We start from the raw sequence: 23,339 nt of genomic DNA, 5'->3' as shown, positions 1-23,339 counted from the left end.
TATCCCCATAAGAGCGCGGAACGTGCCCGGGACGTGCCCGGAACGTCAACTACTCTACGCATTCGAAATATATTTGGACGAACTTTTTTGGTGTTTGCCATTGCCGCGGAAATATATGGCGATAGGGTTGTTTGCCTCACTATTTTTTGGTCATTTGTGGGAATCAGGTCAACATTCCCGCCATGTAAATTGAGTTTGGGTTGGGATGTGATTTGAAAGGCATTATTTGAACGTGAGCTATCAATACCACATTGCATTATCATCTAAGTAATGTCGTGCTCATGACGAAACTATGAAAACTTTTTTTTTTTTATCCACACTACTTTTTGGTGTCAAAAAGGATATATGAGATAGCTATCATAGAAAGTTTACACTTTGCACCGTTAATAAAGCGAACATAAAACTTTTTAACTGACAGTTGAAACATCTAAAAGTGCAGCAAGCTTGGAATTGACTACAAACATCACACAGTTAAAAAAAAATCTAATCACAATATCACAGTGAGCCCATTTCGCTGTTCCCCCACAACATGCATGATACAATGGAGGCGTACGTATTGTATGTATGTATGTATGTACAGCACACTACGCCACTCGTAGTGGCGAGGCGCTTTGATCGTTCGCTCGGAACCGACTCCGGCGAGAAACCGCCTTTTTATGGCTTTTAAACGCTTTTACTGAGAATCAACCAACTTTTTATTATTAGATACGACAGTCAAATGATCAAACTCTGTTTATAGATGTTCGGAACTTGTAAAAAAGTCGTTCTCGTAATGAATTAAGGGTCAAAGTTTAATATGACAGTATTAACAATAAAAGTCTCGTGAAATTACGAGCAATTAATAAGTTGTTATGACAGGATGTGAAAATAATACGCTTATAACAAGTTTAACAAATAATGAACGAGCAAAATACTAGATCTTGGAAAATCAGTTTTATAATATTGCTGTGGTATTATTTTTCTACACGCCCACAAAATACTAAACAACTGGAAACCATATATTGGCACATAGTATAAGTAGAATTACTTAGTTGAATTCTCCTTAAATGTATCCACCAAACAAGAATTAAGAATAATATAAAATTGTAGAGTAACATTTTATAAACATTCCTTAATAAGCAGAAACCCACTGAAGCATAAGTTTTCAGAGCACTCTTTCCCAGTGGAACAAAATAATGTCAACGGGGTCGTAGCACACATGACACTTTTAGCAACATGTAGGCAATATCGAGTCACATAATGGATAAAAATACTATCTGCAACGAACGCGAACATCAGTGTGATTTCCTTCGTTTGGTGCTCATAGAATCATTGCCTTTGCATACAATATTAATTGACATACTGAATTATTTAAACAAATTGTCCTTTCCAAAAACGCAAAGGAGTATTGACCATTTATCTATATAATACGAGAATTTAAATGCTGTTAGTTTCCATATTGTGTGTGCTACAACCTTTACAGTACCTCTCGGTATAAATTAGCTTGTTCTAATGTTATTGAGAGTGTCCCGGACCAGTTTCATTCCGGTCCCATTCTGGGTGCATTCGGGGTGCATTACCGTGAAGGCAAATGTGCACCGACGGCGACTCCTACAGTATGAATGTTTAGTAGAATTTTATGTAAAAAGATTACTCTTACCTGACGTTTTGTTGTAAAAATAAGTGCATCCTAGAAATGTTCTGAGATGATTAATGGTGGTCGGGTTATTTTGTATGTTGTGTTTTGAATAATATACGACAGAATAAGATCTTGAACATTTTACAACACTGTCCGCGGCATAGTTTTACTGAATCACCATAGTTATAATGTAGCTGATGAATAAAAGAAGCATTTGGTGTATAATTGGGTAAAAAATAAGGTAAAATTTTTATAGAACCGATAAAATAAGATAAGAAAAACGGAATAGAAGAGTTCGTTGAATAAACCTTGACGAGCAACCTGCCATCAGCAATTTTTTTACTATTATAAGGTTCATAAGTCACTTTCAAACTCTGTTCATAATTCACATTTTGTCAAAATCTAGAACATTGACAATATTGAACCAGTGCTCCAATATTGAACCAGTCTATGTTTCTTCAATGTTTCCACATTCATTCATTAAATGATCTTTCTACTTACCAAGTTTGTCTTGCAATACGGTCTTGGTGTCACAGTGGACGAGGCAGAGCACGAGGAAGAGCGCGACGTGCGGCGCCATGTTGTTCGTGTAACGTCACGTGCGCGGGGAGCGGGCCGCACGCGCCGCTGTGCGTGCCCTGACGTGCATGCCTCGATACTGTGGAAACGAAACGTTTATGTCATCGGGTGATAAGGAATGTCATCGGGATTATCTAATATGATTTATATTTAAACGAATCGTATACCTATAGCTCGATTCTGCACACTCGATGCTAAGGTCACGCTATCGAGTACCATACATTGCTATCGTTAGAAAACCGGTAGAAATCCGGCAGAGAATCGCGAGCTATCGAGTATAGAAAAATTGACATTTAACGTGAGCCAAAAAAAGAAAAAAATGAAAATTTGTTCTCTAAATTAAATTTTATGGGCAATAATTAGGTAGAACTGATTTTAAATATTATATCATATAGTATAAACATGTGTGTAACATTATATATGTATAAATCATTATTTGTACGAATATGACTTACAGTCGTATAAGTAAAAATAAAAATACATCAATAATACAAAATATCGTAATTTTACTGTTGTTCAACGGAAGATTAAACAAAAAAATAAACAGCGTTCTTCTTCTATTTTGCTTTCGTTGAAGCAGGCAATGGAAACGATACCCTATACTCGTCTTCTTTAAATATTTAAAATGGATTACTTTAATATTTTTTTTTAATTAAATATAGAAAACATATTTTATTTCGAAATTCGAATTACGAAGTGGCTCTAAGTGCGCTCCAGCTAGTACATAGTTCTTGCAAGATTTCTCGATAGCTAGTCGGAAGACGATACTCGATAGCTGTCTGCACAGAATCGCGCTTAAGAATCGCGTTACTAGTCATTAATAGAAGAGTGGCAGCAATCTTAATCATACAATAAATATATACTATAAGTAGGTATCACAAACGTATTACAAAACAAAAATGCAACAGAGTAAGTAGTGGAAGTTCACATTTAATTGGCAACTTATTAAGTTTATAGCTCGTGTTGTTGAAAAAGGAAGGATCTGATTAAAATAATTGGTACGTTTTAATCTTAATTTGCAAACGTTATTATTTATATTTAGAAGAATATACCCTAATAATTTAATCATACTTTACCTATAATGTTAATGGAAAATTCTTCAGACTCATAAAAGTTTTAAATAAATACCCTCACGTTTTACACGCCTCGTCTGCCATATAAATAAGTTTTGAAATCAATTTCACCCCACTCATATTAATATAAACCATTAAAATTCAGCAAAACCCAAATTATAACTTAGAACCTGAATATGCTAAAACCTTCGAAAGTAACTCAAAATCAACATTTATATTCAATTTGGCATAAAAAATGGACATTTTAATTGAAATAGAAAATACAAAGTTCGACTCTCGGATGATGCTAACGTTTATTAACTTTAAGTTGAAGTTTTAAGTGAGTAAGTTAAAAGTGAAATTTAGTTTAAGTTTGTTCCGAGTTAGCCTTTGAGAGCTGATAACTTCTTGACACTGATCTTAAGTAAATTAAGTGAAACTAATGGCCGTTATAAGAGCATTTTTTTGTCACTCAACTTGTTAACTTAGTTTTGTACTTACTTTTTTATTCTGCTGCCCACTTTGTGATTTTTATAGTTTCCTTTTTATATCAATTTTGTAACGATCTAGTCATTTTTATTATAAACTTGCTAATTTATACTAAATTCGATAGTTTAGCGTTTGACGAAGTTAATAAACTAGTTTTTGGTATCACAGCTATGTTCATGACGCAAGCTATGAGCCAAATCGATCAATTACGGTGTAATGGTACAGAAAAGTAATTTGGCGCTGATCCTGTTTAAAAAAGCACAAAATTTCCTTTAAATTTACTTACAAACACAATAAGACATTTATTAAACCTTTTGTAAATTGCTTTTAAAAGCAAATAGCAACATAAAACAAGTGAACTTCACACGAGATAAAACCGTCAAGTTCAACAGAAATTCAAAAAGAAATTAACCTGAAGTGTAACGTGGACACCGACAGATTTTATTACCTTCATGAATAAATTGTACCACCGGGACATCGCACGTCGTAAATTATAACGACAGTTTAAACCCACCTCGATTTACTGCGAAGGTTTAGTAGGTTGAGGCATAAACATGCGCCGTGCGCGGCCAGCAATGGATAACGTTTTCGATTATATCGATGATTGGTGATTGAGCTTTTGGTACGGGGGTTATTGGGACTGAAATAAAAGGCTAAGTTTACTCGGCTATAAAAGTCGGGCTGAAAGCCGTGTTATGTTTTGTGGCTACGAATTGGCGATTATACATACATAATATAATATAATGCGACTTTCTACATCTCTGTATGCTTTATAGCTTCATTAAACCTTGTTTGTGGCCACAAGTTGCAAATAATATTTGCTTGATATTTTTGAAAATCTTAAGCAATTAACTTTTTTCTTTTAATTTATTTTCCTATTTCGTTAAATGATCGTTATTTCGGAGATATTAGAGAACTTGCCCTTTGCATCATAAGTCAAGTCGTCAAAAGAAAAATATACTAATTTCAGCTACAAAGAAAAACTTAAACCTAAAAGTGTAGAGAAGGTTAGCGTTGAAGCCTATCCATCATACAGAACTTGGAATATAAAACGTATTCTGCTATCCACCAGTTATTCTGTCAAAAGATACACTCGTATACATCAACTGTTGTTATTAATTATTGTGGTGTTTCTAGGTTATAGATAGCATGTTGCTTTCCGGAATTTATACGATGTTTGAAAGCAAAGGAATTTAATCGTGGCTTTGTTTTATACGGCGGCCGAATATTTTTTTTTTATTATTTGATCAATACTGTTACTGTATGTTTTTTTTTAAATAATTTGTTACAGTTATGGTCAATTTGTTCGCATTTTCTTGTAATTTTGGGAGCCTCGACAATCCGAGGTAGGTGAAGTAATAGTCTATTTATATGGTATATCGAAGAAAATGACTTCAAAATCACGACCACAGTTCAGGTGACCACTGTTCAGGGGAAAAAAACAGAATACCAGGCGTATTCAGTAGTTGAACATAACTTTTTTAAAAATGAACCTAATACTCCCGATTCAAATTGGCCAGAGATAATATTACTATGATTTACTACAAAATTTATTTCTCCTCCTCAATAAGGTAGCACCTTTTCGTTCAAATTTTATGACATCGCCAGCAGTTTCCTCATCTTTGCGTATAGATGGCGCTGTACGGAGGTCCTTAAAGTTATTACATTTTTTGTGACTCTCGTTATCTGTGATCATTAAAACAGGGTGTTTTTATTATGTTAAGGGATGTGCTAGTCAACTTGATACGTTATTTACAACGATATTTTAAAGGGTTTCAAATTATATAATGGGGTTGGCCTTGAGTAATATTAGACTCTCTTTTGCCGGCAATATTGCCCCCGGAAATATTTTTTCAGTATAGTAATCATATACACATACATGTATAAAATCACGCTTTTTTATTTAACGATGGGGTAGACATAGACTATTCAACACTAGTTTAGACAATCCCTTCTACAAACACCTGTTTCTCTATTCTACGTGACTGCAAGTAGTAGGTAGGTATTACGTACTTTTTGAAAAATAATGTACCTATTTAATTACAATCTAGATATTACTTTTACTTAGATGTGTAAACAGATAGGTAAATCTGCTTAAGTAAAGATGGTGAAGTCTGTTCAATGAAATGGTTATAAACTTTGAATATGAGAGTGAGGTAACTACTTGAGTTTTAGTACTAATCGAATGTTGAGCGCGGAGTTAGATTGGGTTTTAATTATATACTTCTGGTTTCAATTTCATAATGTCATATGTCCGTATTCAAAAGGTGAGATTATTTTACAAGAAATGGAAATGATAATATCACGATTTTTTAAATTTTATTTCCGAGAAAGCAAAAATCTGTCCTGCTCAGATTGACTCGCCATCAATATGGGTTTTAAATTTCAGTAGAGATATTTGCAGAACATTGGCCATTGAAAATCACTACAATGTTATATTTTGGTAATATACTTAGCAAACATCAATAATAATTTAACGTAAATCCATTTTAAAGAAAAGTATTCTTACGACGCTAAATATTCCTTTGACTACTACAGAAATGATGACATAAAAAGACTTTACTTTTCTCTCGTATAGTAAAAAATCTAACAAACTTAGAGCTTTGTCAATTCTAGACTTTTTACGATAAATATATTTGTTGAATTGACCCACAAAAACTATTTCTAGGTCGCATAAGCTTGTTATGTAGAGCCCGCGTGAACTTTGAGTTCGTTATTTGTATGTTTGTAAAGTCCCCAGTGACACAGATTATTCCTAGCGTGGGAGCTGGTTTTTACTAGTTCTATGAAATATTTTGCAAATAGTCTATCTGGTCTTTATTTGTGTTGAAAAGAGGTTAAGAATGTGAAACTTAAATCGTTCCAATTACTATCTAAAAAAATACATTAAATTTGTTACACATAAAAAAAATTGACAGAATTTAATAGCTAATCTGTGCATTTATGATATCACTTATGGCAGTCGTTACAAGTACTGAAATTGACCACTGGCTCGGAAAGGAAGGTAGAGCTAGCAAGAAACTCACGGCCATATTTCTGAAAATTGCTTGAAAATATTGTCGTGGTGACGAAAGCTTTCTCCACTTCTCAAAACAATAAATACACATATTGCCTCGAAGACAAATGCACTTTCACATTTCCATTTTTCAATACAGTAGCAATCTTTAACTACCCGCAAAATAATTAGGTCAGCACTAGGTCATTCACCTCAGACCCAACACAGTACATATGTCACAATACACACGGTTCAATAAGCACAGAAATGAGACTGTCCCTCTCATTACGAATCATGGTCACACCGTCACCTGATTAATATTACCCAAAGGAAATCTGTGACCATGCGTTGAGACTTATTCCGGACAAAATTGTGTTTTTTTGTATGTGAGCCATGTAATTGGTTGGCGTCATGATATCACGCATGTTATACTCGAAGATGTTGCAACTAGAAAACGTTGGCAATACATTCTCATACAGTATAGTGAGGAAAAACCTTAGCACTACCAAAAGTAGTACCTTACGTACATTTAGTACCTTTGGTACTTTCGAAAACAAAAGCAGGATTTATGCTCCAGTTTATACGAGTTCGAATAAGAGTGTTTTGAGCCGTATAATGTTGCGTAACCTTGTAAATATAACGCCGAGTACTCACAAGCAAACCGTAACATACCTGTAACTATTGTGAACAAAAAATACGGTGTTGCACGATAGTGTTACTCTAACACGAGAAAATTTTGAAGTATGGCCGCCTTTAACGTCCATTGTAAAGAATTTTACTCGATTGAGACATAGTTTAGAGTAAAACTCACGTCTTGATCAAGTACTCACACAATCACACACGAGCTTACTTTATAATAATAAGATTTTTCTTCGATCTAATGATTTAAAACCAAGCATGGACTAAAGGACAAATGTGTCGTCAGCAACGTAGCTCAAAGCGCTACGCGTGCTACGCTTCGTAGTCATCGTAGTCTAAAGATGCTACGGACACAAGTCGCGCGATATCTCCAGTCTATGATCACATATATTATCGCACAGCTTTGACACTTACATCTCGCTAGTGAGTACCCAGCGTATAACCTTGTAAATATTAGGTGTACGTTCGTGTATTAATACGGGGTATACGGGCACAGGGTTAACGGTACGCACGTGCCGACCAAAATAACTTTTGGTGTTCAAAGCTCAAATTAAAAAATGGATGTGAATTTATTTTTTGGAGAAAATCGGTGTGAGTAATTAGATATGTCGTTAGTGTTTTGTTTTTGGTGCCTAAAGTATAATGGATTTTTAAGGGCTGCTTAAGTTTTATCCTACTATTTTATTAATGTGAAAGTTGGTAAACATGGATATGTACGTAATTATGTATGTGCATGTTTTCATCAATTTCGATGAAATTGATGAAAACATACGATACTTTTTACTTTTTAAGTCACGGGTATAGATTTTGTAAATTATTATTATAAGATAACTTTAAAACCTAAAATTTGAGAGATTACTTTGAACATTAATATAATTTGAGTTATGTACATAAAAAATATAAGAGCAAACAATTACCACTGCTATTCAAAATCACACAACAGTTAACAATGTCTGTCTTTTTTTCACAGCTACAAAAAATCCACAGAAACTTTTCTTAAATTTTAGTTTTTAGTTCCAGTGATAAAGTATAATAGACATTACTTTAAAAAAAGCACATTCAACAAAACAAAACCAACAATATGAAAACAGTTTTAGTTTTTTATTTTTTAGTTCTTGTAAAGCCTTGTTATTTATTTTTTATTCCACACTTATAATATAAATAAGAGAATTTATTTCTTAAAAAACAATAGAAGTATTTGTGTCTGTCTGTGTTTGTAACGCTTCAACTGCTAAACCATTAATCGGACTTGATATTTTTTTATCGTGGAACTAAAATTTTATTTAGTCATTTATTACCCGACTGAGCAACGTAAAGGAAGGTATTATTTAACCAACGTTGGACTTCCTCTATCATTTTATTCCAATGACATGCGAGTGCACCCACAAGGATCAGCTAGTACATAAAGAAGTGACGTAACAGATAGTGGTACAAACAAACAGTGCGTGGGTTTATGTCCCGAGCTTGCGTTCTGTACTGAGGTGAGAGATGGTGCTGGGTGCACTAGTGATGGGTATATGTCGATGATAATGTTTTCTGCAGGATTAGATTGTAAAGAAGTTATTTGAAATTTAGTCTTCGAGCTAAATATGGCAGTAATAATCAATATATTTATTTATATTAAGTATAAATATTGCATTTGAACTAAGTTCAAGCCTGTTATTTAAAATGACAGTTCAAAATAAAGTCAAAAGCTTAACATAATTGATGTTAATTCTATTCAAAAATTATGTAACAAAGGGTTGGAGTAAGATAACAAATAAATTTTAAATTATAATAAATAAATTATCACATTGTAAATATAAAGAAAAATGTTTTGGATAACATAATGCGTCAATTTGCACATGACGTAAAAAAGCTGAAAAGTACAAACGCTATGTCCATCCAACAAGATAAATATGCTTCCTCGTAACAAACGTCTTTAGCCGTAATACTTTACGACTTTTCCTTACAGACCCTTTTCAAAAACTACCTATACACTACACACATACGTTTTTTGCTCACTGGTGTAAAAGCAACAAGATAAACCACTTGAAATATTATTAAAGTCGATATTAACCCAGTTTCGCGGCTAGTTTACGTACCCGAAAATCTGTAGAAAGAGTAAAACGTAGAAAATAGTGGGGGCCGAGCGGCGGCACACGCCATTAACTTGCTAAGATAGTGGTCTCTAATGTGCCGAACTTATTGTCATTTGTAAAACAAAGTACTGCGGAACATCAGTGCTACCTTTTAGTCTAGTGGAATATGTAACAGCCTAGAGTAATATGAATGTTTAAATACATTCGAAATAAGGCCGGTTTATTTCTGATTCTATTTTTTTACAATAGCTATTCATGTTTGGATTTTTATATTTTACTAGGAAGTAAATGAGCACCATTTTTATTTATTTATTGTACTTATTATAACGATATTGACACTATAATAAAAATGGAAAATCATAAAAAAGTTGTATAAAAATATTATTCAAGTGATTACCATTTCTAGCTCAGAAAAAAAAATATCTTGAAAGATGATAGACACATTATTTTGTACAAAATTCAATTAAAACATTCTACATGACTATAACACATAAGAAAGTTACACAACAGAAAACTATCGATACCTCATCACCCCATCACTATTCCACAGTCAGCGTAGCCACGACTCCGCATCATTTAGCAGCTGAGATAGTGGCAGTAACGTGCGCGTCACACGCTTTAATTAAAGCCTCGCGTCACGGATACCAGTGACTCGAGTCCGCTGAGTTCGCTGAGTTCGCTGAGTCCGCTGTGTACTCGCCGCACTCAGCGAAGTGTTGTGCAACAAACGTTCATTTATTATTGAATGATGATACCGGAATAGCGATGGGATTTTGAGGTGAATATATGAGTTAGGTCTGTTTGGGGTAAAGGTTTTCTTTTGAAAGGAAGAATCAGTTATAGTTAGGAAATTAGCTTCTAGTGTGTTAGTTTATTTATAGAGCGAAATGATGCACTTAAATGACATTATAAAAGGATTAGGCGTAAAATTATAAATGCATGCTGTTCGATAACATTTTTATAATTAAAAAGATACTCGTTTCTGAAAGCCTTTTTTTATAAAACCTGAAATTTATATTTTTTTAATCGATATACCAAAACTATACTAACTCATCCACCGATAAGGTACTCTAGTAATGATAACTATTCAGACCATTCAGCTAAAAAAAACACGTCGCACACCCAAAAACGTTCAGTGAAAACTGCGCACAATATCTTTTACACCATTACCCAAACTGTAACAAATAGAGGTACAAAAACGGCACATCCATTTTTCGTATCTCTCATGACTAGGCGCGGTGGTCAGCATTTTTTCGTCTATAAACTAGGCAGGAGTTCCGTGGACGTAGTGATGTGGACACACTATCGTAATGGACGCGACGGTTTGAGCTGAGACGATGTGTACGCGTCATTTCACTCTGTTAGTCTGAATATAGCAGCAAGCTACTGTGGACTGAGAAGTGAATTAAGAGAAGCGGGAAAAGAGTCGCAGATAGGAAATAGGTTGGTTGTTAGCGATAATAGTTTAATGGACACTAATTATACGATCAACTTATACTGCTTGAATTTTAAGATTATATCAATAGACTACTATTTTTAAGTTTATTCTCGGCCAAGGCTAGGTTTATTTATGCCGAAAAGTCAAGCAAACAAGGACGTCTAAATGATCGTGTTATTACTTCGTTAGATCCGTATTTGTTATAAATTCTAACAAGAAAAATGTATCTTTTCTTCAAAATTTTGCATCAAAACGGCTGTACCAATTTGCATTTCGTATTTTCATCAATATAATCCAGTCAGGCGTTCTCTGGATGTTGCGATGTGGACACACTATCGTAATGGACGCGACGTTTATGGCTGAGACGAGGTAGTGTGTACTACGCCGACCAATCAGTATAAATCAGGCCTCCAACCAATACCAGTGTTTAGATTCCACTGAAATTTTGATTAAAACTGTACAAGGAATCGGTTTTAGAGGCATTTTAGACATTGTGTTGTATGAGTTTATATGAAAAGTGTGTTGCATTAACTGAATATTTTGTGATAGTAAATTTATTTATATATCTTTTATTCCCAATGCTGGGCAAAAGCCTCCCCTCTTTCATTCCATAACTGTCTGTCTTGCGCCATTTTCTGCCACGATGGACCCGCAAATTCCGTGATATTGAAGTTTATCATAGTAGTATTAAATAATGTAGGTACTAACAGACTACTCGTATATATTGTAATAATATTGAAAAATATTTTTATCAAAACAACGTATAACATTTAAATGTAACGAACACCATGTTTTACTCACCTACGCGCGATAGATACAATAGAAAAACATGTTAACCATTATTTTCACAATGTTTCTAAATATAATAAAATAAATATTTTGCTATTATGAGAAGGGAAGTAGCAGCTTATATTTTATATTTGCTTCCTTTCACAAGTATACGAACTCAAACAGTCCTTCTGAACCTGGTTTCTGTCCCATTTCTGGACAAGAGTCTTCTCCCAAAACAAGGTATAGATTAGGCCTTGAGTCAACTATTATAACCAATGGCGGTTTCTCATACATTACATACCTTTTTTTTATTTTTTTTTATTAGCCCCTTATGTGTCCCACTGCTGGGCAAAGGCCTCCCCTCTTTCCTTCCAAATCCGTCTGTCCTGTGCCAAGCTCCGCCACGATGGACATACCTTAAAAAAATATTTTTGTTCTTCTTTCATAACAAAACCAATTCGTATAAACAGATCAATGAAGCTGTAATTCACGTGAAGAGCAATATAAAACATATTATTATGATAAAATCAATATTTAAAGTAGCACCCTGTAGCTCGATTCTGTACAACTATTGTCCACCGACAACCGGCTAGCTATCGTGAAATGTATAAAAATCTGATCAGCGCCGCTAGCGGGCATTGTAGGAACTATTTTCGCAGTACATTTTAAATGTCAAACTTTCGATACTCAACCGCACCGACTATCGACATCATGCTACTGAACATAGTGACAAGTGCTCCAATGTTGACAGATGAGTAATTGAGTTGAGTGATGTGATATCACAACGGTGACGTGATACCACTGCGAGATCCGTTAGAATATGAATTCATTCATTCATATCGTTAGTGATCAACCTAGTATCAAAGTTTTTCAAGCCACGAAGGTCAAGCCACAAGTCAAACGTGGCTTAACGACTGTTATTTTAATAGACAATGATCTCCGGAAACAAGCTTTTGGGCTAGGCATACAGTTTTCCACGCTGGCCGGTTCATGTATACGGTTTCAATATACTTAAAAAACATATTTTTGTTCTTTTTTACGACAAAACTGATTCGTATAAGGAACCAATGAAGCTGTGATACCTATGAAGAGCAATATAAAACATACACCCTGTACATAGTGACAAGTACTTCAATGTTGACAGATGAGTAATTGAGTTGAGTGATGTGACGTCACAACGGTGACGTATCAGCGCTGCGAGATCTGTTAGATAATGAATAGCTGATATCAATTAGTACGAGGGCGCTTCACTACGAACATGTTATCTGGCAATAGTTAATTGGTACACTTTGCTGTATCTGCGAATGGATTTCAGTTAAATGGATTGCGTTGGTACTAACATATTGATTGATTTATGAAATTTAAATAAACGTATTTAATATGCAATTTGTGTATCATCTTTTATATGAAATAGAGTTTTTTTTTTTAATTCTATATCAAATAATGACAAAAATAAGTGTATCTGTCGACAAATGAGAACTTATCAAGGAATTTTATACGAAAGACTGATCAGCGCCCCTAGCGTATATAAGAAGAACTGATTTTTACTAAAAATGTTTTCTAGTATTATAGCAACGAAAGAACGCACTGCAAAAAAGACTTTAAGTTAAAATAATGGTTATTTTTTGTTACAGATATTATACAAAACAAACCTGTAATATGATCCAATGGCAAACGGAAAATCTCTCTCTGATTATAATTTGTAAATTCTATAACAATTGAAACATGAGTATTATGAATAACAAAATAAAAACAAATAAATGTAACAATAACATCACGAATACACATTGTTTTAAAATTGAATGTGATATATTACAAATTCATTTAAGTCAAATATACACAAACTATCGAAATAAATAAAAATCCTTGATTTTTTTTATATTTAATACAACATTGTTAGCAGTCACGAAAATATCTATTAAATGCTTAGTACTCGTAATCGACGGTCATGTATGACAAGATGTATCGGCATAAATAAAGACAAAGAAATTTGAGCTGATTCTCTTCTTGATCTTGATCTTCTGAGCCGTACCCAATGGTGTCATTAGGGCCCTAAAAAGCCCAATGACCGTTTTTGTATGTATGAATGTACTTATGTGTGAAAGTAAATTAAGGTACTGTTGAATGTCATATAATAATATATTTGACAGCATCAAAAACAACCCAAACGCATTAACAAATACATACAAAATGGAACGACACAGCGTATTCGTACTACGCTCCATATTCCCTCAGAAATGGCTTTGAATACGTCCAGTAACATCGAGAGCTTTAACTATTTCCCATTAAAGCACTTGCAATACTAGATGGAGAGCCAATAAAATTGTTGTAGAAATAATCGGGAACAATCGGCGTTAGTACCCTCGAGCAATGAAAGAGGCAAATTGGAGAGTGCGCCGTACAATGCGTGTTTTCGCTTCATTGCAGTTTCTTTGTTTTATTCGTAGCGAGCAATGAATTGTTCGGTTTATTATTTTAATTGTTTTAGTTGTTTATTTAGATGCTTTTGTTTGAAGCAGGTATCCTGGATTTTTTATCGTAAGCAAGTATCGTTTGTTTATGGGTGATTAAGTAATCTTTAAAAATATATTTCTTTTTATTATTTTTATACCTTTTATAGTGTAATGACCCTGTATTATAATTTGTCCAGATTCAAACGTGTTTTAATGGAATCAAAACAAAATTAAATATTTATTTTCAGACTCCAACACACACAAAACGAAAACAAAAAAGAATACATTAAAATCAAACATCAAATGATAATTTAATAACTGGAATCAGATTTGGATACGTCCGCAATTTCAAACAATTAACTTAAAAAGGCTTTGAAAACAAAACTAAAAGACTAAATCATTTATTGTACCTATCAAATTTGAAATGACGTGTTCCACCACTAATAAGGAGCCAAGTAAAATAAATTAGCTCTGAACTGAAATAGACTTTATATTAAAGGCATTAGTTTCAAATTACATTACAGCGTCGTCTATCTGATTACCTAAGTAGTTATTAACTGTGACTGGCATAATTAGTTGGTTTCACTGAAGTAGATGTTTTTATAATATTCTCGTCTCTTAGTCAAAGCCACTTGGATTTTCTAATTCCCGTTAAGATATCCTGGATTTTCTTCATTTAATTCCTTTAGAAATAAGTAGATATTGACTGCGAATGAGATAGACTTATTAATTTAATCTATTTTAGAGTTATTTTATTCGTTTGATATTTTCTGTTCCGTAATTATGTAGTCTTAAAGTAGTAAAGTAGTCTTAAAGAGATCTGTAGAGATAACCACCTCAATGCTTTATAAAGATTTGTAATTTTATCAATACTAATATTACAAATCCAAAATCTATAATTCTATATTATGTGATGATTTCATAAATTAAGCTCTGAGTAGAAAGTCTATACGTGAGTGAAACCGCGCGGGGCAACTAGTATATGGAACAGGTAATTGTGCAAAATGAAACAAATATTCTATGAAAATTATTTTATCTTCCATAAATGTTTAAAATTACGTAACACTATCTGAAAATTTTGAAGATAAAATTATACAAGTTCTTCGCAACATTACCGTCCTTACAATTTTGTTAAAGTCAAGTAAGATTGTAATCTAAAACTGTTCGAAACTAGGTACATTACTTTTAATATCTTCAACAGCCATCCAAACCCCAAAACATCTATTAAAAATGTTTCCAAATATAGGCATTGAAAAACTTTGCCGAGAAACTTTGCCCGATCAAATTCATTAACAAACTGTTACATAATCGTTTCATACAAACCCCAAACTTTGCCTATGAACTTTTATAGAAATTTTTACATGAAAAAAAATTGAGAAGTTATCTTTAAATTGACGTCCCTGGTGTAATAGCTAATTAAACACATGGTGCTGCGAGCCAATTCTCCTTTTTTTGACCTTGGCTCAATACGCTGCCGCGTGTCTAGATTAGTTAGGTCAGTCACTACGCTGTTACCATTGCGCGTGGGTAACTAATTTCCTTCAAGGAATAATCTCGTGCGGTCTAAAAATAGAACAAGTTATGTCTGACTCGTTATACTTTTGTAAAATATGTGACAAGGCAAAGCTTATTTGTTGCGACACAAGACACCAGTATTTTCAGTTCAACACAAAAGTAGACAGACTATTTCTTGCCATTACAAACAATCGAATAGCTAGTGAACATGATTGTAACACTAATATCATCACTCTAGCGTATTCTGTACTAACTACATTGTTAAGGTAGTTTATTCCTCAAACGGTTACTACTCGATAATACCGGGTAAAGGAAATTGCTACCAGTTCTTCACTACACAAGGCTACTCGAGACTAGTTCTAAGATCGGAAACTACATTGAAAAAATAGAAGAAAATACTCAATATTCCGATCACGATCGTAAGTTAATAACAAAATAAATCTGAGTGATACAGTGGTTCATCGCTGTTTATTAGCTGTTATTCAGTATTGGTGTATAGGGGGTGTAGGGGGTGAAGTCACTATTATATGGGGGGTGGGGCAGTAGGGGGCGGCACGATCGCACGTGTAGACCGTAAGTGTGATCAATGGCTTACAGGTTGATGATATGTTTTAGGAAATTGAAGTCAATTTGTTGATACTTTTGGTCAGGTTGTTTTTAGATAGTTTTATAAATACATTTTAATGTTCGTAATGATGTGGTATCTTAAGAATTATTGCATTAATTAGCATTCGTATTCTCAAATCACATACAAGTTAATAATAATATTATATTATAAATTGTGAATGTAAAGTAAGAGGAAAATATTAAATGTAATTGGTAGAATTGAGTACAACTTGATGAAATAAATAAAATATTTTAAACAACATACGAGCGTTGAATCCCACTATAAAACCCTTTTTTTATTTTTTGATTAATGATTCTTCAGATAACATAATGGTTTGTTGAAATCTTCTAAACAAATTCCCAAAATATAAGTCAAAACTACATACAAACTACTAAACTATTAAAAACAAAATACAATCAAAACAAACACTAAACTGCACCTATCATATATCACACACAATCACAATTAAACTAAACCAAAACATAATTCATTGTAGCTTCCAAAATATAGCTGCAATTAACTTAATAGCCACATTACCCCTCCTTCACGATAAAAATTCACTGATGGTATAATTTTAACAATTATCGTCGCAGGCCCGTGGACTCGGAAGCGACAACTTACTGAATAATTGTTGTTATCAAATACTTACTAATGTTTCTGACAATTATGTAAACTGCTATCGTAATAAACGTTATAAACGATCGTTATGAAATTATAACTGAATTTGTTTTGTTTTGTTCATAGATGTCTTGTTTTTGTTTTTTAGTTACTGATTTGTGTATACGTTTAACTATCCCAATTAGATTGCACTTCATTGTATCAGAAATTACTGCTGTATAGTACTGTGCACTGCGTAGTTTATTTTAGCATCACTGAAGTGTACTTAAAATTACTATACAGCTGTAGTAATGTTTGGTACACTTAAGTGATGCTTATTAGGAAATATTGTTCTATCGAAATACGACGATAATATAATTGTAGTGTAAAAATTAAATATAACTTACCTGTCAGGTTTTTTAATAGTATGACTCGAATCGAGTATAATAGTAGGTATCATTTTTTTTTTATTTCAAAAGCGTTATGTCTACGAAAGTACTCGTGTAGCATCAGCACATTAGAGTTTAATTTTCTACTCTGATTTACCTCAAGATTCAATTAAAACTACAAAATAATTGCTCAATATATCTCATCTGACTTGTATTGTAAGCGTAAACATAACTTAATAAGACTCGACTAGCCACTCAAAAAACTTACGGTTGCTAACTTTATTCATCAATTTTAATCACGCCCAAGTAATCTATGGAGTAACATTAAATATTGATTGGATTTATTACAACGCTCTCTTCGCAATTTTCTAGAGTACTCTATAGTAAAAAACGAGAGTTAAAAAGTTTAATGATAGTTTCTTGAGGGGCTCTTAGATTAATGGCGGCGGTTGATCGAAATGTTGCAGAGCGTTGAAGTCTGTTCATCACTCGTTTAAAAGGTAAGTAAAGTGCAATTTTGTTCGTCTTTTAATTATTCGAATTTTGCTTTTACTCTTTTGATTTCTATATTCTATTTATGGTGTATGGTCGGATATGAATCTGTATTCTCAAAATAAATATATTTTTATGGTATGTCTCTCTGCTACTCGGTTTTATTTTTACAGCTATTTTACTAACGTTTATTATTATCCAAAAGCTTAAAACAAACTTGAGTTTCTAAAAAAACATTCACAGTATTGTTCTTCAGTTAGTTGATATTTTTTTAAAGTTCACCTCGTGACATTTACCGCTCGAACACTAGACCTTGGTTTTGAATACTGAAGTCACAGGTGAAACAATACAACTGTCGTCCACTTGTATTGTTTCGCTTTAAACTACACTGTTGTTTTTCTCCAGCGCTCCACGGCGGCCATTCCACAAAGCTACGACTCTAACTTTATTCTGAATAGCTCGCTACGCTGCACAGTTCTTACAATTCATTCGGAACAAAAAGTATCTTTAAAACATCACCATTATTTCAGTTTATTGCATCAACAAAGGTATTTTCCACTCCGATTCCATCTTTATTTCTTTCACAAGTGCCTTAACATGACTATTTACAAATAAACACAACACGATCGTGTGAAACATAAAAGTTCCGGCCAACTTCGCCAGTGGCTTGAGGTGGCTACGTGCGTGTTCGGCCGCCGCAAAATTATCGGTCGCCGGACGACGCAGGGGGCGAGGCGGGCCGAGAGGGGCGGGCCGGTAATATGGATACTTTGACTTTGAAAGTGGATACTTTGGCCGTGTTCCGTCTTCAGAACTTTGTAAGTCTTGTTTTATGTTAATGTAGTTGCTCGTAATTTCTGTATTGATTGGTGAAAGTGGCGGGAATCCACGATACATTATTCTGAGTGATATTATTAATAAAGTCTGCAGAATGAAACTCGTAACACGACTTTAATTTGCACTTACATCAAATTAAAACAATTCAGATTATTTTACACAAATGAAATTGGTGTCTGCAGCAAATTGAAGAAGTAAACTAATTAAACACGATCGTACTTCAAGAGTGAATGCGACAATTAAATTCCAAAGTAGCAAACTTCTTATATTCTAATTATGTTGATTAAAATCGAGATCCCTGGAACATGTAAGTTCATTTATTCAACTGCTGTTTAGGAGCAAACTTTGGACTGCTCTATAATCAAAGAATTAAACTTGAGTAAGCACTTTAATCGCTTGGTAATTTGCAGATGGAAATCAGCCAACCGCGACTGTCCCTGACTCCCGAGAGAGCGCCACTAGGAGCTACCGTTTCATATAATCAATAACATTGTATCTCTTAAAATAATTAAAGCGATTGATAAAAAACCTTCTAGAAAATTTTCCGCGCAAAAATAAAGATTCGTGTTACGGAATCTGAAGAGATTATTTTTTCAGAAATTAGTTTAATCAGGAATCCTCACGGGGGAAATAAGGGTGCGATAAAAAAACTTCTGCGAAAGGGTTTAGCCCTTTTTGATTATTCGCATCACTTAATAAAGGTAGTCTTTCGTTTTTGCCAGCTTTATCCGAGTCCCTAGGCTAGATTCGCAGAAAAATAATATTTCATATTGGAAAAAGCTTTTTACTTTTGCGTATTTAATATTGAATGAATGGCATTGTTTAGAGATTTACGCAATTTTATTACAAATGCTCGCAGAGATTTTATGAATCATACATTATTATTAAATATAAAACACGCTGTAATAATATTTTAAGTCACGTTATCTTGAAATGTCGAAACTTAGAAAATTAACTACAAAGAGGATCTTAAAATAGATAACTAGTTTAGAAATGATAATACACACCTGACTTTGGTAAATTACATTCAAAATTCTAACTAATACCTGCGTGGGAGGTCAATTATCATAGCTTTAGGCGCTAATAATAATCTTAAACATATACACCTATTAGTTAGTTAGTTTGAAACATCATACATTACGCAGATTATAAACAAAGTGCCCGTAGCTATTCTAAGGCGTTAAGTGTTAAATAATTTGTAAACCCTAAGTACGAGGGCGTATATAACACGTTAGTTGTTGTATGAAGTATAGTTATGAGCATAAATGTGAATACAATGTCAATCAGAACCAAATAACTTGTTTGTTTCAAATACTGACTCCTGCGTTTGTCTAGTATATTTACTGCCAGTTCGGAAGATAAAATCAACAAGAAGAGGTAACAAGAATTCCTGGGTTGGTCTTTGGCAACCATTCTAGATAACACAATTTTTTGGTTACATGATTCCTAACGTTGCTAGGTAAGGTAAATTTCAAATATTAAAACTATTGCTGCAAATGACTGTGCTAAGAATCACAATAAGAATAAACGATTTCTATAGTCGAACCACAGAAATTTTGCTGAATACGTTCGTACACTTATAATATCACGATGGATATATCCAAAGATGTAGGCAGAGGTGTTTGAAATCCCATTAACAATCATAGTTTCATATTACTGTTTCATTTAAAAAAATAGTGTTAGTGTACACATATTTTTGCTTGTAACTATACATAGTAAAGCAGTCATCTATCAGTGTTGCTAACTTGGTTACTAAACGGAATATTATGGAAGATGTTCGTAGACAAGTTGCGGGAGTATTCATTATGATCGTGTATTAGGTTGTTAGCAAGTGATTCAGATAGTTTTACTAGTTGGTACTAAGTAATAGGACTATCAGTTTAAGGAGATATATTAGGATCGTCGAGTATAATGTTAGTTCTTGTTTAACAATTTTGTTCTAGTGTTTTGAAATATTTTGTCAAAGGTAAAAAGCATTGATTTTAGTAATGTTTGAGTTTTATTTTCTTTTGATTCACAAATAAAATTATATTACTTCAAAGGGAAATCTTGAAGGATCCTTTTAATAATATTATAGTTACTTCAATTATTTGGTCAATCACCTTTCTCAAGGCATTAACACTAAAAATAGTCAACCGTTTTGTTAGTGGTATGAATGTCACGGTAATTAGAATCAAACTTCAAACGCAAGTGAAACTAAGGTAAGACGAGCTCTGAGCAATTAACAGAGATCGATCTTAATTGATTAGCCGCAGTTGGGAGCGGTTCACAGGATTTCATAAATTGTTTTATAAAGAATTTAATGGGCTTCAGAGGGAGGCCAGAATTTGCTCCGCTCGGCAAAGTTCACAAGTCGACTCAGTTCAATCTTAATTGTTTCATTTGAGTCGTTCAACTTGATTTGATGGAGATACTCCAGTCATGATCCCAATCCCCGTAAGCGGGGCATTAAATATTGAGCGAACCATTTTGCTGATCATTGTTGTTCTTGATATTGGATTATGGATTTGTTCCTGTTACAATTTCGACTGTTGCCTTTGAAACTCGAGTTTTCTGAAGTGGATTATCATTTTGGATTTAATAAGAAACTTTATTACATTATTTTAATGAAATCTACTCTCCAACTCAAAATATATTAAGCTTTTTGGGAAATGATTTCAAATCTTTCACCGTTTGCTATTCGCAATCCATCAGTTGTGATGCTAACTCACAAACTCAATTAACTATAGCAACAGTGTATGAAACATTCACGGACTAGCAACGACCCCTCTGGAGCACAGCAGACATATGAAATAGTACCACAAGCCGAGCGCAGCATCAATGATGCAATCTTGTTAGAGATCACTGAATTTATAAGTTATCTGTACGAGTTTTAGAATTTTACGTCCAATCGGGTACATTTCATGAACTATTTGGATCTGTAGTCACGTGTACAGCATTTGATCTCATATACTGTTCTAGGGTACAAATAAAAACAGCCTAGGGTATCATAAAAAGAAATAGGCCTGCCTCTCAATAAGGGTCCGATGTTGTCATAGGCGGAAGGTTTATTATGTTTATCATTAGTGTAGGTATACCATGGCAGTTACGTCATAACGTGCACCAGATGACATTGTCCTCAATGGCGTCCCACAAGGAACGATTCTGGGGCCACACTCAACGGTTGCCCATAACCCTAACCGACTTGTCGTTACATTTTCCCGGCGTCCTATGCTATTCGCCGTTCCGTCGTTCTACGTTTTTCCTTTTCCTATTTCGTATCGTAATGGCTGCAGTCCAAAACTTTCCAGATATAAAATCTAATAAAAGTGCAGGTTCACTTTTGTCTGACTATATTGGAGGCAAAAAGATTATTGAAATGAATTCTCGATATCCAATATTCGTATTACAAGAACGTATTGTTTCGTTATTAGTGTATAAAATCAGAAATACGAAATCTATGAAAATAAAGGTTCAGAATAAAAATACAATGCTTACTTTGACAAAGTCACGAGAAAATATTAATGTTAGAAATACTCATGAATAATTTAATGTGAAAATGTTTTTAAGAACTTTTATTTTTACAAGATTTTCTGTGATATTTGATAAATAAAGCAATTTTGTTTGCATTAAGCACGTAATTGTTGGAACAATTTATGATACCTAAAGCTGTTCAAATTAAAATGCCATTTTCAGGTCTGAGTCTTCAGTAAATTCGCTACATACGCGTATATTTCTAGCGTGTCTCTCTAGATCAATAATCACTTTACTGAAAGTTTGCAAACTTCAATTAATACTAATTGCGTTTGTAATTTAGCAAGAGAACACATTCTAAACTCTAGTCCCATTAGTACTTGTAAAACATCTCATTAGCAACACGGTACAATCTTAAAATAAGTTGAAAAATCGCGCTCAACTTACAAATAGGTATTACATTAAAACTTTTAACATTACCTACATTAAAAGTCAGTTTAGACATAAAGCGATCCAAACACGAAGTATTTGCGAAGCTCGCGTCTCGCCCCGCGCCCCGCCGCACACGCCCCCTCCCCTCACCCGGGCCGAGTCCGAAACTTTGATGGTCCGATCCAGATTTTTCATCTCCCGACTTATTTGAAATTATAATTCGCCGCGAAGAAATCAAATCAAAATTCCATTTAAACTTGGGATTTCAATATTTGTTTGTTACGCAGATGTTCGTTATGGTAATCGTTTTGCGGTCGTGCTTGACCGCGGCCCGTCGTACGCCATCGTGTTTGCCGTACATTCCGTACAACGGCCGACGTTTTGCTACAATTTAACTCTGATTTACGACTCGTTCTACGACTGTTAGAGCTTCGCACTGCTACCGAAGCTTACGGATATCTATTGGATAGGCGCATGTTTTCGACCTGAACGTAGCGTCAATTCCTTTGACTAGAATATCCACAGTTTATTGAAGCTTAGCGAGTCCTTTGAGACGCTTACCATAGATAGTACCGAAACTATCCGAAAACAAACTTTCACACAAGTTGGAGGTGACTTTTTGTGTGCGTCGACCAAACAGAAAACTTTTATTTTAATAATATTTGTATGACGAGGCTTCGAGTTGATAACATAAAAGTTTGTAACAACCTCACGTGCTTTTATATAATTGTGATCAAATTACATAGGAATGTTTTTTGTTTGGACTTTGTTGTTAAAACATGAAAATATTTCTAAAAATATTTTTACTTCAGTTTCATTTATAGTAAAATGTGCGGTTGTATTTTTATTTGTTATTTCATCGAGTACATAAACACGTAACTCAGTTTTACTATTTTTTACTA

At 33.8% G+C, this 23,339-nt stretch overlaps 1 protein-coding gene across 2 annotated transcripts in view; it reads right to left on the bottom strand.

Moving 5' to 3' along the window:
* Positions 1–23,339, bottom strand: part of side-II (sidestep II transmembrane protein) — a 361,927-nt gene that overhangs the window by 276,951 nt on the left and 61,637 nt on the right. For both annotated transcript variants that reach the window (XM_076136708.1, XM_076136709.1), the window contains exon 2: positions 2,120–2,276. In XM_076136708.1, the coding sequence (XP_075992823.1) occupies positions 2,120–2,198 (79 nt within the window). In that variant the 5' untranslated portion in view covers positions 2,199–2,276. The remainder of the gene's footprint in view (positions 1–2,119; positions 2,277–23,339) is intronic.

Source organism: Anticarsia gemmatalis, chromosome 3 (genome assembly GCF_050436995.1).
Source record: "Anticarsia gemmatalis isolate Benzon Research Colony breed Stoneville strain chromosome 3, ilAntGemm2 primary, whole genome shotgun sequence".
In the NCBI taxonomy this organism is placed as follows: domain Eukaryota; kingdom Metazoa; phylum Arthropoda; class Insecta; order Lepidoptera; family Erebidae; genus Anticarsia; species Anticarsia gemmatalis.
This window is presented reverse-complemented; position numbering and strand designations above follow the sequence as displayed.